At 37.2% G+C, this 19,000-nt stretch overlaps 1 protein-coding gene across 3 annotated transcripts in view; it reads right to left on the bottom strand.

Moving 5' to 3' along the window:
- Positions 1–7,168: 7,168 nt before the first annotated feature.
- Positions 7,169–19,000, bottom strand: part of ARHGAP6 (Rho GTPase activating protein 6) — a 220,955-nt gene continuing 209,123 nt past the window's right edge. For all 3 annotated transcript variants that reach the window (XM_025167793.2, XM_015888382.3, XM_088144934.1), the window contains exons 9-13: positions 18,601–18,780; positions 16,320–16,417; positions 13,348–13,610; positions 11,054–11,134; positions 7,169–10,582 (exon numbers count right to left, since the gene is read on the bottom strand). In XM_025167793.2, the coding sequence (XP_025023561.2) occupies positions 9,873–10,582; positions 11,054–11,134; positions 13,348–13,610; positions 16,320–16,417; positions 18,601–18,780 (1,332 nt within the window). In that variant the 3' untranslated portion in view covers positions 7,169–9,872. The remainder of the gene's footprint in view (positions 10,583–11,053; positions 11,135–13,347; positions 13,611–16,319; positions 16,418–18,600; positions 18,781–19,000) is intronic.

Raw genomic sequence — 19,000 nt, 5'->3', positions numbered from 1 at the left:
AGTTGTGGAAGCTGGTGAATTATAAATTAACAGTTCAGTGCTAAGCAGCTTATTTTGGAATAAATCCAGTTCAGTTCAGTGGATTAATTCATAAACTATTCTGCATAGAATTGCAGACATCTTTTCCTGGAGTAACAATATGCATATATTGATTGTAGAAATAATTTTAAACTGTGAGAAGTGAAAATTTAATGAAATAGTCCCAGAATGGTTCAATATAAATTTGCATTGAACTGCAGATGACTTTTTAAAAAATGATGTGCTTCTCACTGCTTTTTCCCTGCCAAATCCTCCCAGCATTTTACTGCCTAGAAAACTGGGATTAGTCTCAGAACATTTGATCAAATGCAGGCAAAAATCAAAATTCCATTTAGAGGAGAAATCCATTCCTAATCAATGCATCTGCTAACAGAATTTATGTATCCATCTATGTAAATTGTGTAACATGTTGGGAAAAGCCACTTTTGCTTAGGACAAGCTGCATAGTTTGTTTCCTGCTTGGTTGTTTACCAACTCAGACAATAAAGCAGTTAACAACAGCCTAATCTGGGAACTCCCAAGGAGAAAACCAACCTCACCAATATTGACAGGGCAAGCTACTGTATGTAAACAGAGAGCAAACCCCACTTCCTTCTAGCACTGTTAAAGGACTTTTTTCCTAAGAGAAAACTAACACTGTGATCCTGGATGGCACATACTGATTTCCCTGTAAAGTTTTTGAACCTACAACATTCCTAAAGGATAAAGGAGATCTGTAATTTGGCTGTGTTCATTTTTTTAAAAAAATATTTTACATCACTAGTAGGACCTACCTTCAGTTAAGTGTTTGAAGAATGTAGCCCAAAGAGTAAAAGAGGAGAACTTGCTGGGCACCTGAGTTTCTGGCTTCTTTTGTAAATGGATAAAGATATAATTGAAAAATGGTTAATAAGGGAGGAGCATTGACTGTTCTTTTACAAAGTATATGAGCGAAGTATGCTTGCTCTTAGTGATAAACAGGAGGGCAGAAACATACACATTAAAGACTGCCTTGCTGATATACAGTCTAAGGCCTCATATGAAGAACTTCTTGGAAACAACTGGGTTGGCCTGATCAGGGTTGGAGCAAGGTAGGTGGGTTTTTCCCCACTTTGGAGCTATGCATAAGTATAATTAGAAACAGAAAAAGATGGACTAAGGAGTTAAATCAGACAATGTTACTTTTGCTGTTATACAACTGGCAGGCAGAAATATTGTTGTGATTGATAATATATATATTATAGACAAATAATTCTGTGTTTATCCAGACTCTAAATATTACAAGAGAAAGCTCTTCACTCTAAGGGTTCGTTGTGAAAACCCTTAACAATGGTGTAAACACACCTTAGTATTTATCCATCTGTATAACACTGCCTTTGTGTCCTCTCTAGTCCACAGCTGAAGCGGCTTGATGTTATCCTCAGCTATTCTAGTTTTAAAATTGTGTTTTCCCTTTTGCCTGTTCCAGTTTTATAGTAGTGTCTTCCTTTTTCTCTTGATATAAGACATGAACTACCACACTTCATGGACACATATAGCATCTATATAGCTATACATATAGCATCTGGGCACTGCCCTCCATGGGCATTTGGTTTTAGCTGCAGGAAATATTAGGCATTGCTTCTACAGAGGTAGTTGCCTGAGTAATCCCATTCAGGACTGAGTAATCCCATTAGTCCTGACAGACCAATGTCAATCATCCTGGCCACAAGCAGTTCTGGGGGAACGTACCTATTATGGCTTGCCACCTGAGCAACTGCTGCTTGAAACACCCTCAGGCCAAAAGAATCAGTAGAAAGGAGAAAGGGTTCTAGATACAGAATTTCAGAATGAGGTAAGCCATATTCCAGCCCACTTTAGAGCTTGCATAACTTATTCCAGATAGAAACAAGGCAGATAATTATTTTGGTCTTCCCTGCCCAGTCAAGATATTTTCTCAGTGTCATGCTTAATATTTTACCCTCTGAAGTTCTTAATGGGAGAGGGTAGGTGTATGAGAACCTGTCCATGTAGCACAAATGCTATTGAAACATCACACAAGTGCTTTTACACTCCCAGTGAAGTTGAGAAACTTTCATTCTTCCTTTACTGATGCATGTTGTAGGTCATAACAAAAATCTTAATTTTCTCCTTTCAGATAACCATTTATTACATGTAACATTGCTAGATTCCACCTGGCAGCAATTCAAATCTCCAAATAGACAATTAAGGATATTGGGCATGGATAAACTTATTGAGGGGTCATCTTTTTTAAAAAATCTTTGTTTTTACATCCTTTTTATGGCCATCAGGCTTTTAGTCTATAGTCGTATTAATAGTAAGAATTTTTATAGAGATATCTTAATGTTTTAATATTGTAATATTGTGTTAACAATTCTAGCTGTTAATTACAGTATCTTTTACCTCTTATACATTTCAGTGTTATTATTGATATGGGTGTAATTTTTCCTGATTGTATTTTATGCTGGTCTATGATTAAGATTTGATTTTGTGCAATGCCTGACTCATGCTTTACAAAAGCAGGTCTTATGTGGACCTTCTATCCAAGTGCTTACAACTGCTTTGAAAAAGCAGTTAACCTGTGCTCAAAAAACAAGACTTGAAACCCTGTGCAGTTCAGAAGTCTCAGTATAGAAATGGCCAAAGACAAATACATTAAATAGAAAATCTCTCAATCACCTTTGAGAGCCTAGTCTGTTGTCCAGTAGTCTCCAAGATTCACCTGTGCTGAAGAGGGGACAATATTTGGGATCAGGGAAAGGTGGTTGTAGAAAGGAGGAATTACATGTTGTCACTTTGTGTTCGCTCTGGTGGTGGCAGTTTCATGCATGGGTTCATTTATTCAGTTGGTCATTATTTTACTTTTGACAACATTGTTTAAGAATAGTTTTATTCCTGTCAGTTATTCCAAGCACTCTACCGCACATTAAGGAGAGTGACTGGAAACCGTTTCCTCACGCAGCAGTGATGCTCAGTGGGATGAGAAATGAAGCAATCGTGGCTTTTAACGTGTCTTGCATTAAAACAGTTAAACATAGCGGCACTCACGGAGCAGAATGGGAATCAGAAATGTGGGTGGCCCAGATTTGTCTCATGCTTTTCTACAAGCTATGGACAGGTGAACTGCACTTTAAATGACCATATGGCTGGGCTTAGCTTTGCCTATAGGTGTGAAGAGAGTTAGGAGTGATAAGACTGCTAGAGAATTGTTCTGCTTGGACAGAGAATGTCAGAAACATTGGGAATTTTGTTCTTTGTGATCCTAGGTTATCCTAATTCACAGTGTAAAGTCTGTGATTTTGATAAGGAAGTAAAGCACAATGATACATCCTTCTGTGTGATTTAAAGAACACTTCAGATTAGTCCATCATTTTAAAATATCCCACGTGAAGTTACATGCAACACTATTACTTTGAATTAATGATGCCAGAAGAAAATAACCGTTAAGCAGTCTTGACAATATATTCATAACTTTAATCATGAGACCATGTAAAGTTACCCTACCTGGTAATTATCAAAATATGCCATTTGTGTATTCATGCATGTTTCTTCGTATTTATCCAGCATGACATTTTATTTTAATGTCTTAAAAAAAACCCCTCCCCCAAAAAAACTTTTCCCTTTTTGTGAGAACACAAAACAAATTTAGAATATAATAATAGTGCTGTGTGATCAGAGAGCCTCCTAGTGGCTGTCTAGCAAATCCTTCTGTAATTATGTATTAATACATGCATATATTTCAAGCAAAGCACTTACATTCTAATGGCCCTTCCTTCCAGAAATGTTATTTTCAGCTACAGTCAGCCACAAGATATTCTGTGTCTTGGCTACATTACAAATATTTTGTAGATTCAATGGTTTCTCATACTCTTAGAGCATAGCATAGAGACTTTCATATCCAGCTAAACAATCTCATGCCAAACACTTTTAAAGGCTTAATATTTTGTATACCGGTATTGGAATAAGAACAAACATAAGAGGGCGAAGTCAAAGCACTGTTATGAAGGTTGGCTTATTAGAAGCAGAACAATTTAAAGCATTACATGTGTAAATGACAAACTTTTTTGAAGTTTTGATTAAATTGCAAATGCATGAGGTGAAAGGGAATTCATATTTTTCCTCATGGTCTGAAGCTCCCTCTTCTCCACCTTCCCCCAGCAAAATGGCAGGCAGTTCTGTGGGTCAACCGAGGAGGAGGAGGAGGAGGCAGCTTCAGCAAGCCTCACTGAGGGTCACTTGGGGAAAGCAAATGGCACAACCCTATATTATATGTGAAAAGGAAGGGAAGGGAAGGGAAGGGAAGGAGGAAGGGATCCCCAACTTCTTTCCTGCCTCTTTCTGGCTCCTTTGCCCAATTGGCTGGCAGCAAGGGAGTGGGGGTGCAGTTTTCCTTGCGGCCCACAGCTCCCTTTGTTCCACCTCCCCCCAGCAAAGTGGCAGGCAGTTCCACAGGTCAGCTGAGGAGGAGATGGCTTCACCTCCTGAGGGTAACCTCCTGAGGGTTATGAAGGGAGGGCAAACAGCACAAGCCTATTATTATATGTGGAAAGGCAGGCAGGCAGGCAGGCAGGTGCTCCCTGCCAGCTTCCCACTAGCAGATTCAATGGGGAAGCCAGCAGCAAGTTGTAAGTCGCTCGCACTCCCACTGCTTTTTTGCCCTTGGTCATTCTGTTTCTCTGTTTAGGTAAGGAAATATCTCCGAAATGATGGCCCAACAGGTCACAGATTGTCTACTCATCATTTAAAAACAGAAAGTAGAATTTATTTATAATTTTGTCTAGACTCTGCATTTCAAACACACTGCTCTGTATAGTACCATATAACTGGGAGGTTAAAACAAGTTAAAAACATTCTAACTCAGCAACTCACCTGCTGTTGATCTCTAAGCATTCTTACTGGTATGCTATTTTTCATATAAAATATACAAATATGTTCAATAACTATTGCCATTGTGAAAAACTCGTGATGTCAGTGCAAGTGGAGAGTAGACGCACTGTAAATCCCCCCCTCCCTTTGACCCACTCCTGGAACTGGAAATGTTTAACAGAGGATGCATATAATTTCCCTAAGAAAGGCCATCATAAAAGAGAAGGAAAAATTGGAACCATTTTTGGGTTAGGGCTTTGGAAAAAAAATTTCCCACCTTCTCACATATTTATACACACACTCTAGGACATAAGTTAAAAATCATTTCTATTTCCTATTTGAAACTAGCAGTTTAATTAAAAGGTACCTAAACTCCAATAAAGGTTTTAGTACTATTGAATCAAGATAAAAGGCTACCTATGCTTGAAATAGAAATTAATTTTATGCAAAATATTTTTAATTTGTAGAGAGCAGCTCATGATCAACTCAATCATGTTTTTTTCCGATTTACTGACTTGATCCATTAAATAACATAAAACACAGCATAGTTTTAATCACAACCTGAAACACGTGCACATAGACCTTAAGGGTACATCTATTACAACGTTTCTCAGTGAACGCAATCCATCTGGGCTATAGGACCCTTAGACTCAATGCTGCTGTACAACCATCTCTAGTATAGCAGGAAGTCATTAAAAGAAAAAAAAAAATCAGAGCCTCTCTTAACAATCTATTTTAAGTGAGATACTCTGAAAAAACATTCTTGGGCTCTTAATTCTAACTCTGAAATTAAAGCAGTAAACATTTATAAAGATGAAAATAAGAGCCGAACTTCTGCAGCCAATATTAATTTTTTTTTTTTCTAAAGGATGTAAATATAAATAATCTCATCTAGGCAGGCTGTTGAATCCACCTTCCAGAACACCTGAAAGAAAGAAACTCTTGTCAGGCAAAAATTTTTTGAAATATTTGGCTGCTGTGAACAGCTTCCCTTGCATTCCCGCACTGTAGAATGTTTGGAACATAGCTGAGATCCTTTTGTAAATCTAGGTCAAAACATGTAGTCCTCGCTTATCAACTGCAATTGGGACCAGCAACTCCATCACTAAGCAGTGCATTCATAAAGTGAAACATAACATGATTGTGCCCCACTTACAATATCAGTTCCAGTTGTGGTTGTTAAGCACGTCACATGACCCCAACTTGCGACTTCCTGCTGGCTTCCCCATTGACTTGCTTGTTGGAAGCCAGCTGTGAAGGTTGCAAATGTCTATCATGTGACCGTGGGATGCTGTGACTGTCGTAAACACACCCTAATTGCCAAGTGCCCAAATCACGATCATGTGACTCTGGGGATGCTGCAACAGCTGCAATTTGAGGACTGGTTGTAAATCTTTTTCAGTGCCATTGTAAGTTAGGTCGTTGAATGAGATGCCACTAAGCGAGGACTACCTGCGATCTGCTGTTTTATTTCTGACAGAGCCTTCTCATATCCAAGATAGATATTGTATGGAAAATCGAGAGTCATAAATTGGATTTTATTTCACTTAGCCATAATGGAATAAAATTATTTTACCAGCCAAAGAAACTAAAGGGTTCCAAAAGACTACTGTGAGCCAGTATCTCAAATGTCAGGAACAGATTCAGGCTTCTAATGACGTCAGGCCTGTTTCTAGTTTTGAGTAAAGAATTTGCAGACACATCTGGGCATGCAAAATAGTAGCTTAGAATCTGTTGACTGGACAGATTATTCAGAGTCACATTGTAATAGCTGCAGATTTGCACGTCACAGAACAGTTAACTCCCAACCTTAGCTCTTAAGATTTTAATTGCATCCATGCCATGGCTATTTCTATTGCTGGTATGGAGTTGTAGAATAGCATTAATTGAGTTTACAGGGATACAGATCTGAGTTGGCTGGACCAGGACATTGAGGCTTGAAACAGAATTCCTGGATACTTAAATTACTTGTTTGATGCTGATATTGCAAATTCCCAGGAGTGATGATGCATCAAGGACCTCTTCATCATTCTATATCTTTAGTTTATTTGTAACTTTATTGTTTCTGAAGCAGAATGCAAGAGCCCAAAGGGGTCACCTCATACCCACTTAGTAAATAGAAAGAAGCATATCAGTTATTTAGTCTAGCATTCACATGGAAACACCTATACATGGTGTTCCCACTGAAATGGCCCCTTAAGTGAAAACTTTCATCTATCTTATCCCTTTAACAATTATGTACTACTGTTTACTGATAGATTATATGCACACAATGTTTGATTCAATAAATAGAAACAAAATTTTATGGTAGACTTTTATTCTATTGCACAAGATATAACTTAAAAAACACCACTAGATAAAATTCCATTGAAATTTAAGGCAAGCATCTTTATAATTGAAGAATGTAATAGGTAGACCTCTCCCATGTTGAGTGATAAAAAAAAAACCTTTAAAAGCACAGAATATCAACATTTAACAAATACAACATTGCACTGGAATCATCCTGTGGAATTCTGTCAATATTTTATGAATTATGAATACTGAAAACTGTGTTGGTTAAAAAAGGAAATTATTTTAATTATTGATTTGGATTCCAGGTCTCACGTATACATATAAATACATATAGTACAGTGGTGCTTAGAAGTTTGTGAACCCTTTTGAATTTCAATATTTCTGCATAAATATGACCTAAAACATTGTTTTCCACGCAAGTCCTAAAACTAGATAAGAGAACACAAATGAGTCAAAGACATTATACTTGTTCTTTTATTTATTGAGAATGATCAAAAGCTACATATCTGTATGTGCCAAAAGTATGTGAACCTTTAGGATTATTAGTTCATTTGAAGGGGAAATTAGACTTAGGTGTTTCAATCAATGGGATGATAATCAGGTATGTGTGTGGGAGGTCCTGCCTTATTTAAAGAACAGAATTCAGGGTATTCACTATCAAAGGCTGATCTTCACAACACAGGTATGTGAAAGGCGTCATGGCTCCAACAAAGGACATTTCCGAGGACCTTTGAAAAACAGTTGTTGATGCTTAGCAGGCCAAAAAAGGTTACAAAACTATTTCCGGATTCTGGACTCCACCAGTCCACAGTCAGGCAGATTGTGTGTAAATGGAAGCAATTCAACACCATTGCTACCCTTTTCAGGAGTGGTCAACGAACAAGCCCAAGGCATGTAATACTCTGGGAGGTCTCAAAGAACTCCAGGGTGACATCTAAGGAACTAAAGGGCTCTCTTGGTGAATATCAGTATTCATGAGTCCACCATCAGGAGAACATTGAACAATTGTGCACATGGCAAGGAGAAAGCCACTACTCTGCAAAAACAAACACCCACTGCTACACATCTACAGTTTACGAAAGACTACATGTATAAGCCAGAAGGCTATGGAATGTTTTGTGGATGGCTGAGACCAAAATAGAACTTTTTGGCTTGAATGAAAAGCAGTGTTTGGCAAATACTGCATTCCAGCATAAGAAACTTATCCCATCTGTGAAATGTGGTGGCAGTATCATGGTTTGGGCCTCCTTTGTTGCCTCTGGATCAAGACAGCTTGCCATCATTGATGGAACTATGAATTCTGAACTGTACTGCAAATTCTTCAGGAAAATTTAAGGATGTTGTCCATGAACTGAAGTTTAGGAGAAAGGAGGTTATGCAGCAAGATGATGACCCAAAACACACAAGTTGTACAACCAAAGAATGGTTAAAGAAGAAAAAGTTAAAGTTTGGAATGGCTAAGTCAAATTCCTGACCTTAATCCTATAGAAGAGTTGTGGATCTGAAATGAGCTGTTCATGCAAGGAAGCCCACCAACATCCTTAGCTGAAGCTGTTCTGTACGGAGGAATGGGGTAAAATTCCTTCAAGCCAATGGGCAGGATTGATTCACAGTTATCGGAAATGTTAGTTGCAGTTATTTCTCCCCAAGGGGGGCACATCAGTTACTGAAAGCAAAGGTTCATATAGCTTTGCCACACACAAATACGTATGTTGGATATTTTCTTCAATAAATAAATAAACAAACAAACAAGAATAATGTATTTGACTCATTTATTTAATTGGGTTCTCTTTATCTAGTTTTAGGACTTGTGTGGAGAGCAGATCATGTTTTAGTTCATATTTATGCAGAAATATAGAAAATTCAAAAGGGTTTGTCAAATGAACAATCTTAACAATACTTTATAAACACCCCCTCCTGCACTTCCCCACCCACCCCACAACTTAAACAACCCTAATATGGAATGGGTAGAAGAATCTTTGGGAACTTTTTGTATATGGTGTCAGCATGGCCATACTTATGAAGGGGTGACTGGAACTGCTTTCTAAAAGAGTCAAAAATATATAGTTCTTAAATTTTCCTTGCAAGCAAATAACATGTTAGATACTCTTTAACTTCTTTACTATAAAATATATGGCTTTTAATGTTCTCATTCCACATTGTTTCTTATTTGTCAGTGAAAATATACGTCTTCTGCAAACAGATTAGTTAAAAGCACAGAAACCAGTTTGTGCATTTCCAAGAGGATGTCAATATATCGTATATTAATACTAGTAGTGCATGATTAAAATATTTTTTTTCAAAAAAAGCATTCAAGATTATTTGTTTTCTGCATATAAACACAATGCTATCATACACAAAACATCTGCATAATATACAGTCATTTGAGCTGCAGATACATAAATATATCTTAGCAACATCAAGTGTGTTATTTTTATTGTATACAGAGCTTATATTTTACAGAGTAGTTTGGGCCGAAATTGCCATCTCACATTTCCTTCTTGCGATGACTACAAAACCAGAAAAATGTGTTACTGAATTTTACAGTTCTATTAAAATTATTTTAATAAATTTAATTTTAAAATCCTCCATAAAGTAAACACAGTTTTTTAAAAAAATAATTCAATATAAATCCAGTCCACCATTACCAGTTTTCCCTAGTTGGAAAAGACAGAGGGACCTGCTGATTTCTCCACTCATACTAATGTTTCAGGAAGTGCATCTGAATTATCAGGTGATAATATCTCCCAAATTTGCCATCGATTGCTTTGCCAGTCATGCCAGTCTGTCTCTGACTGTTTTTTACTGTTGTGCTCACTGTCTGGAGCGGAGTACTTTCTTTCAATTTTGTTCTGTTGCTCCTCGTGCAGGACAGGTTGTTCAGGCACCTGAGTCATTATCCTCATTCCCTGGGCCCCAAATAAGGAGTCTGTCTTCTGAAGCTTCCACAATGGATATCCTGTAGAAGACACAGTTGGCTGGAGGGATGATATGCTACTTTGTTTTGCTGTTTCAGGATAAGGAGGTGGTGGTCTGTCTTTTCGAATTACTTCAGCTTGCCTTAGGGACAATGGCTTAAATGCGGCATGCAGCCAAGTTGCATCTAAGTCATGCTCCATAAAGTTCTCTGTATTTCTCACAGGTGAATGCTGTTTTGAATTAGACTGGCTGGAATTCCTTCTACCTACTTCAATTTGTGGGGTGCTGCACACTCGAGACAGAGGGGGATGCGAGTGACATTCAGGAAGGGCAGCTGTTGTCTGACTCCTCCGGATGACCGGTTTTCCATTATCTAGCTCTGTATTGGTTTCCTGCCACTGAGGTGAAGACAACGACAGGTTCCCTTGAGAAAGGGAACACTGCCCTGGCCGCAACGAGCTGCTCTCATAGATGTCTCCATATGACCCTAAAGAACCATAGAGAACAATCAATAAAAAAGCAAAGCACACTTTTTTTTTTAAATAATTTAGAATGACATAGGCATTAGGATCATTCATCAGGCTTGGGAATGATATCTAGAACTATTAATTATTATTCACACATACAAACACAATGTTTCAATACAGATACCCCTGTTCTATAGCACAAAATATTCTACAGATAGTTGTGCCTTGATTTGAATATAATATCTGTCAGTTTGCAGAAAACCAGCTTGTTGTGCAAACTCCTGTGATACTCAAACAGAAAAAATAGTTAATATGGTATAAACTTCTGTAAACTACAGTTCCCTGAACCATGTGCTATACAAAATGGATGACTTTTAGAGAAAGAGATTTAGCAATCTTCTTCTAGTACAATACCGTAATGAAATAGTACTATTATATGAATATTCAAATCATGATTATTCAACACATAAAAACAGAAAGAAAATGTATACCTGTCATTCCCATGCCTTTGGAACCACTTTTCAGTGTTGAATGCCAGGTGCCCCAGATGTCGAAATAGTCCTCTGAAACATCTATTGGATTAGAAGGAATATGAATGTAAATGATCTTAACATTTAACACATAGATCAGAAAGAAGTACTATAGTTTCTAGACGCTGCATTACGGTTTCTGCTATGAGTCCTGAGAGTGATGATTCCATGGGTGTTCCTCTGACTGGTTGGTATATTTGTCTATCTACTGAAAGTAGGTAGTGAGGCAGAGATTGATTAACACCAGACAAACAATCAAGCAAAAACTATACCTTCATCAGGGAACTACCAAGGAGAAAACCATACCCCCACCAACCCTGGCAGGGGAAGCTACTATATAAAAACAGGGAGCAAACCCCACTTCCTTCTAGCACTGAAGATGTTACCTAATTGGATAATGAAACATCTGCAAGCAAACAACCAAGCTCAGAGAGCACCAAGGTCTCCACAGTTCAATCCTGAGCTACATATATTCTCTTCTATTGGAACTAATACAAATCCATGCAACCATTTCTACTTGCTTGCCTCCCTGCTTAGTACCACATTAGGTACACATGGGATCATTTGCAATATAGCCCCTAAGAATTTAAACTGAATCTTTCCAGAGGGACAAAGAAACTGTATGGTCCCAACTGAGCAACCAACAAAAGTTGCAACAAAAGTGTGCCTTAACCAGATACAGCTTTTAACACTGCTAGGATATGCTGTGACCATCTGGTGAAGCAGAAGGTTTGTATTGCTTCCACTAATTTTAGTGCATTTTGAATTATATAATTTTGGTATGACCTGTATTTGGCCGAGTTATAAAAAACATGCCCAAATATTTAAAGATTTTGACTAGTTCCGTTTCCAGGTTAGGGACCCTGGGTTACTTTGCAGAAATAAAGATCTTAGTATAGCTAATCTCAAGTGCTTTCTGAGAACAATAAGGGTATGCAGAGCTCATTTCAGTCCAACTGATATTTGTGACAGAAGCACTACATCATCTGCATACAATAAGACTGCAATTTGGCCATAAGAAGATTGATGTACAGCAGGGCAGCCAAGTGTAGCTTGATACCAAGCTAAAATGTTATGGGGTCATAACTATAGATCAGAAACAACAGCTAGGATCTAAAAAAAAAATTAGCTTGACATCAAGAGCTATTGCTAACTCAATGGATTTATTTACCATAAGGGCAATAGATCCCCATGCCATGACTCAGTGAAAGTCCTGGATGAAAAGCAGCATGAAATGTTGTACAGGGAACTCCCTTCCAACTAAAATCATTTTTTTTAGGTTCACAGAATTTTTCATTCTGTGATAGTTTCTGGCCCAAACATTCCTCAGTAGAATAATGAGAGATGTAATTGTCAAAAATTCAAAGACAAAATACAAGATTCAAGAAAAAGTATGAGGTCTATCATTCAAAACACTTGCAAAGAATTAGAACTGATTTCATTTTTTAAACATTTCACTTCTGTACTATAGCAAGTTATGATAACTCTGACAGATCTTAAATATTATAATGGCTTTATGTATTGGAAACTTGATGCATTGACATTGTGCCTTGGATTTTGAAGTCAATAGAGCTGCAGAGGGATGTATTTGGAGTTTTTCAACAGATACAGATCCCCAAACACTTGAAGAAATATCCATAATGAATTTATGGCATATATTCCTTACAATGCATACAGATTCCCCAATATTTCATTTATGTCTTGACAGAAATTCAACAGGTTCCATAATCCATAGATTTTATCAGGTTAAATATTAAGATGTTCATATGATAGAACAATGAAACTATGACTTAACCACAGAGGCATAATTATGCCATTATAATTCTAGTTTAAGAGTCCACTAAATGTATTTCCCATTCGCAGGTTTCTGAATTGATGTGTTAACTCTGCACTTATAAATTACTGTCTTTGTGAAGATTTAAATACAATTGAAGGGCATTCTGTATAAAGATCTTTTTCAACTGGATGCAGATATTGTTTGGATAGTTAAAAAATACCAAAACTTTTCAAAGAATGTTTTCTCAGATGACCTTTAAATTAAAATTAGAAGTTTGCTGTTAGGAACTGTAATTTTAATGGATAAATTGTATCTGTCCAATAGTAACTGTCTGACTCCATTCCGTCAAGGAAATCAATTCAGTAACAAAAACAAGGTTTGTAATAAAAAGAATTAAGGGAACAAATTAAAGGAGATGTATTCCCAATGACATTAGAACCAATGAATGTTCACTTAGTCATGGTACATCTGATCATACCTTTCCCAAACCATGATCCAAAGGAATTCTCTTTTGATTTTGGTTGAAAACGGCTGACTAATGTGTGTTGTTCTGGTGCTTTAAATAAATTATCAGAAGCGAGGGACATATCTTCCTGCATTGCCAAAACAGATCGTTCAGACAGCACTGGAGAGTTGTTGTCATAGGGTGATATATCACCACTTGAAGTTCTGTTTGAGTCCATGGATGAATGTCTGCCTTCTAGGGAGAATGAACCTCCAGACTGAAGCATTTCAGGGCTTCTGATAAAATGAAACATAAACAGGAGTTAATGAAATTTAGCCCACGTAAAGAACAGTATATTTCAATGATATGTGGTTAGAATAAAACTAGAGATTATAGAAAGTAACTGCCTTATTAACAAACAATTATAGGATGGGATTCAACACAATTTGGTGAAAATACTACTAAATTATGTCCAAGACAAAAAGCAGAGATCAACAGATATTCGAATTAAAAAAAAGAAAGCTTTAATAATATGTTGTAACTCTAAGTGTAATACAGGAAGCATTTTGTACGTTAGTGCATGAAAAAAGGTAACCACAACGAACAATGAGCATAGAACAAAGGACACTCCACTTAAATACTGCTTTTAATAAAATAAAACTTTAAAAAATCTTTCAAATTATGTTAAGTACCTTACCTTGAATAAAAGTTGAACATTCTAGTTTTTTTCTCAAAAGATACTCCCTGATTAAGAATTTAAAATGGCCATTCCATGTTCTATTTAGGATTTAACAAGAAATCCTTCACAGCAAGAACCTTGATTTCAGTTGCAAATGGTGGTTTAGTTTAAGGTTAGTATGTAGTTAGAGATGAATTTCATCCTGAGAAATCCAGCCGTATTAGAAAGGATAAGAAGAGTCCAGAAATAGATTGTCATCACTGTAGTGTTATTAGTAAGCAGTGTTATATAATGTTGTAGTATTTCATCGTGACTGAGCAGGCAGTCTTCCAGTTAAGAGAAAAGGAAAAATGGTGAGGCTATTAGCAAAAGTAGATGCAAGAAAGTGTTTTAATCAAGAGAAAAGTCCATGTAGGAAGTCACTATGCCCATTTTACAAGTAGCAACTGAAGTTTTTCTCACACATTTTGCTACACAACCAATTACTCCCACTGTTGGACATGTGCTCACTTCTCATGCAGAGTTACAAAGTTTTTCATGTCAAGATTTGAAATCCATTATCAAGAATATTAAGATGGTCCCAAAAGATGTGTATCTCACTTTTTCCTTTTTGGTTCAACTTATCAGGAAAAATAACCATGTGAATATGTAGCCATCTCTCCAAACTGACACAGAAACAAGACGTGTCCTATGAGTATGACATTCTTTTCATGTTGAACAAATTGTCCCTTTAATCTTCTAGCCAAATTCTTTCCCATGACTTCGCAGTTACATCTGGAAACATGCTAGTATCAAAACATATAAAAATGATTCCTGGGCACTTCAATATTAATTATGCATCTAAGAGGAGAACAAAACTAAAGTGATGATTTGTCATTCTCAAACATATTTAATACTCTTGTTGAAACACATAGCACAATCACTGGTCCTATCAACTGTGAATTACAACAAACTGTTCCCAATGATTTCTTGGAAAATGTTGAAAAAGAATGCTTCCTCTTAGGAGGTTTAACTGACTTAAAAATAAGTAAAGAATCAGGGCTTAAGGAAGGAATGCACCATCCTTCATTTCCAAAGCAGAAGAAAAGATAATCTGCATACAAACCAGCTATGATACAAATGGTGCACATATTTGTCAGGACTAAGGCAAAGCTGAACATGGAAAATAAGGAATGACTGCTATCTCTAGTATCAGATGATAATAACTCTTAATTATCAGTTGCTAGAATAAGATTCCAAAGCTACTATTATGTTCATGTCTGCTTGAGTTGCCCAATTTGGTAAGGCTAATTATATAAATTGCATTAGTGAACCTTCTTAAAATAAGCAATACCTGCAGATAATTTTTGTATGAAGTGGATTCACTTCAACAGGAATCTAATTTTAGAGACATTTTAGAGCAAAGATAGAGAAGACCTGTGTATCCACTGGAATTTCTATGCCCTCACCTGCGTCATAGCTATACAAGGTGGAAAAGCAGAGCTTAAAATAAAGTTAATTCAGAATGGTACCCAAAGGTTGGGAATCTCTGGGTACATTCTGGATTGCAAAAGCATGTGAGCAGGACTTTCACAAACGGCATGCCATGATGGGCAGGGCAAATCCAAAATACTGACTGAAAGTCACGCTGTTAAGGTTCTTCCTTGTGACTTCACACAGCTTTCCAGGATGCATGCTATTGCCTCAGTTTGAGTTGGTGTCTTTTCTAAGCAGGTGACAAACCTGCAACAAACCACGGGCCTGCAGTCCTGCTATCATTTTTAGTGATTAAAATGCCTCTTTGCTCTGTATGGGATCCAGAAGCATTTCTAGAAATAAACATTTGAGTTCAATACTTAGCAGCATGCTAACTTCCTGTTTAACATTTTACTTAAAATCTCATTAAAATGCGAACCTTAGGTGTGCCATTGGCCCAGAAAGTTCTAATTGCAGACACATTTGCACCTTTGACATTATGTCATGAATCCAGGCTTTAGTGCAAATGGAGCTAACTAGGTATTTCCAATTTTCTCCCAAGATATAGTGGCTGGAGGCCTTGGACAATCTCTGAAATTTAACTCAAGTTAACTTTATTAAAATATCCTTGCAAATTAAGCTGTTGCATATAAAAAATAATTAAAGGGTTTTTCTAAAGTTATCAGGGTTATGATCACTAACATTTAAGTTATAAAAGAGGTTGATAATTTAACTTCATAATGATTAACATTGTTCAAACCTGCTATTTAAATCAACATCTCAGGGGTTCTGAAATAAGAAGCCTTTGGACAATCATGATAAATGGTTCCCCAATGGAAGCAAATAAAGGGAAAGTTAACAAACTACTCACGATGACTGGGAAGCTTTCCTTCTCAGCAAATAGTCTACAACATCTGGATCAGTCTCAAGCAAACTAATTAGAACTTCATTTTGAAGGTCTGCTGGGACCTATACATTAATGAAACATCAGAAAATGAATAGCAAAATCATATACCTCTATTTTTAGCCATGAATTAATATATTAAACAAATGTAAAGCAATCCAGTTCCAGTTCAATAACATACAAAACACTTCATCTTTCTTTAAATATATTTTCCATTGTCTTTTTTTTCCATTTAGTACACATAAATAAACCTGAAGGCAGAACAGCACAAATTCCATTCCATAAAACATTCCACATCTAGCCCTACATTACCTTGATAAATTGTCCACAGTTGTAAAATAAGTAGCCCAAGCAGGTGCTAAAGATCATCGATTTCATGTGTAGGTTGAAACACAGTCATTAACTGAAACAGAAACAGCTGTGTAGGAGGCTTAAAACTGGGAGAGGAACAGCCAAATTCTGCTACTAAGGTGAGGTTGTGGAAGACAGTTTCATGTCACAGGTCATACACCCTGGGAAGGCTGAGAACAGCAACAAGACACAAGGTAGTAAGACTGCATCAGCAAGGTCTCTCCCAGGCAAAAATTTCAAAGCAGACTGGGGTTTCAAGATGTGCTGTTCTGAAGAAGCACAAAGAAATGGGCAATGCTGAGGACTGTAGATGCAGTGGTTGGCCAAGGAAACTTAATGCAGATGGAAGACACATCATGCTTCCTTCCCTTTGACATCAGAAGATGTCCAGCAGGGCCATCAGCACAGAACTGGTGGAAACCAGTGGGACCCAGGTACACCCATCTACTGTCCGGAGAAGTCTCGCCAGAAGTGGTCTTCATGGAAGAACTGCAGCCAAAAAGCCATACCTCCGATGTGGAAACGAGGCTAAGCGACTCAACTATGCACGAAAACATAGGAACTGGGGTATAGAAAAATGGCAGCAGGTGCTCTGGACTGATGAGTCCAAATTTGAAATATTTGGCTGTAGTAGGAGGCATTTCGTTTGCCGAAGGGCTGGAGAGCAGTACAATAATGAGTGTCTGCAGGCAACAGTGAAGCATGGTGGAGGTCCCTTGCATGTTTGGGGCTGCATTTCTGCAAATGGAGTTGGAGATTTGGTCAGGATCAATGGTGTCCTCAATGCTGAGAAATACAGGCAGATACTTATCCATCATGCAATACCATCGGGGAGGCGTGTGATTGGTCCCAAATTTATTCTGCAGCAGGACAACGACCCCAAACATACAGCCAATGTCATTCAGAACTATCTTCAGTGTAAAGAAGAACAAGGAGTCCTGGAAGTGATGGTTTGGCCCCCACAGAGCCTTGATCTCAACATCATTGAGTCTGTCTGGGATTACATGAAGAGACCGAAGGATTTGAGGCAGCCTACATCCACAGGAGATATGTGGTTCTCCAAGATGCTTGGAACAACCTAGCTGCTGAGTTCCTTCAAAAACTGTGTGCAAGTGTACCTAGAAGAATTGATGCTGTTTTGAAGGCAAAGGGTGGTTACACCAAATATTGATTTGATTTGGATTTCTCTTCTGTTTGCTCACTTTGCATTTTGTAAATTGATAAACATAAACAATTACAATATATTTTTTTGAGAGCATTCTTATTTTATAGCATTTTTTCACACCTGCCTAAAACTTTTGCACAGTACTGTATATTTGTCCATTATTAGCAACAGACCTTATTTCTAAGTAAGGTCTGTTATTCCTTACTTAGAAGTTATTACTTTTGGTTATTCCAAAATATTCATGAGGTGATTATGGGAATTATGCAGCCATTTTCTAATAACTGAGCTACTGTTCTGTAATTTTATGTTATATTTATCAGCAACGAATAATTGTTGTACACAAATAATCATACAATTAGCCTTATCAAAGGAGGTCTCTGAAGAAATAGGTATAAAGAAATAAATTCATATGTACTTACTTTTTTGGTTTAAATTTTAAGAGCTGTGCTGCCACATGGCAAAGTAGGTAAGGGTCTTCTTTTACCAACAGTCTCAGTCCATTATGCTGCCACTAGTTCACCATGCAAATGATAATTTCTGTATATTATGGTCCTATTTTATTTATTCACTGGACAGTCATTCTCTCATCAGAGAATATTTTCAAGTGTTAAAAAGACACTACTACATAGTGCCTAAGTTCTAAAAATAAAAACTAAACTAAACATTTAAAGCCATTATACCACTGAAACTTCTATTAATGTGAAAATGAAAAAGAAGGAAGGCTTCACCTACCATAAAGAGCATTTCATAGTTTTCTATCATCTTCTGTACCACAGCAATAATTGCACTACTTTCCTCAGCACGTGCTGTACTTTGAACAGTGAATTCTTTGTCTGTTGTCTTCTGCTTGTGCAACAGATTAGGTCCAAATATAGTAGCTAGGTTGAGTGATGTCATTTTGTTCCCAGGGATCTAAAAAGAAATGAAAAGAAAAGAAATGGTGTACTATTTAAATGGAAATGGATTCCTAGCTCTTTGTATAGATAGTTTTGCTTAGCTAAACTGGTTACGATTCTGCATTTTCTAAGTCACTCTGTGCCATAAAAAAGAGCATTCCACTGAGGGGAATCAGGAGCAGCCACACAAAGTTTTGTGTGGTATTTGAAGGATGGCACTCCTCCCAAGAAACCTG

Source organism: Python bivittatus, unplaced genomic scaffold, assembly GCF_059951505.1.
Source record: "Python bivittatus isolate LINGU-HERP-01145 unplaced genomic scaffold, Pbiv_v1 ctg000350_np1212, whole genome shotgun sequence".
Lineage (NCBI taxonomy): Eukaryota > Metazoa > Chordata > Lepidosauria > Squamata > Pythonidae > Python > Python bivittatus.
This window is presented reverse-complemented; position numbering and strand designations above follow the sequence as displayed.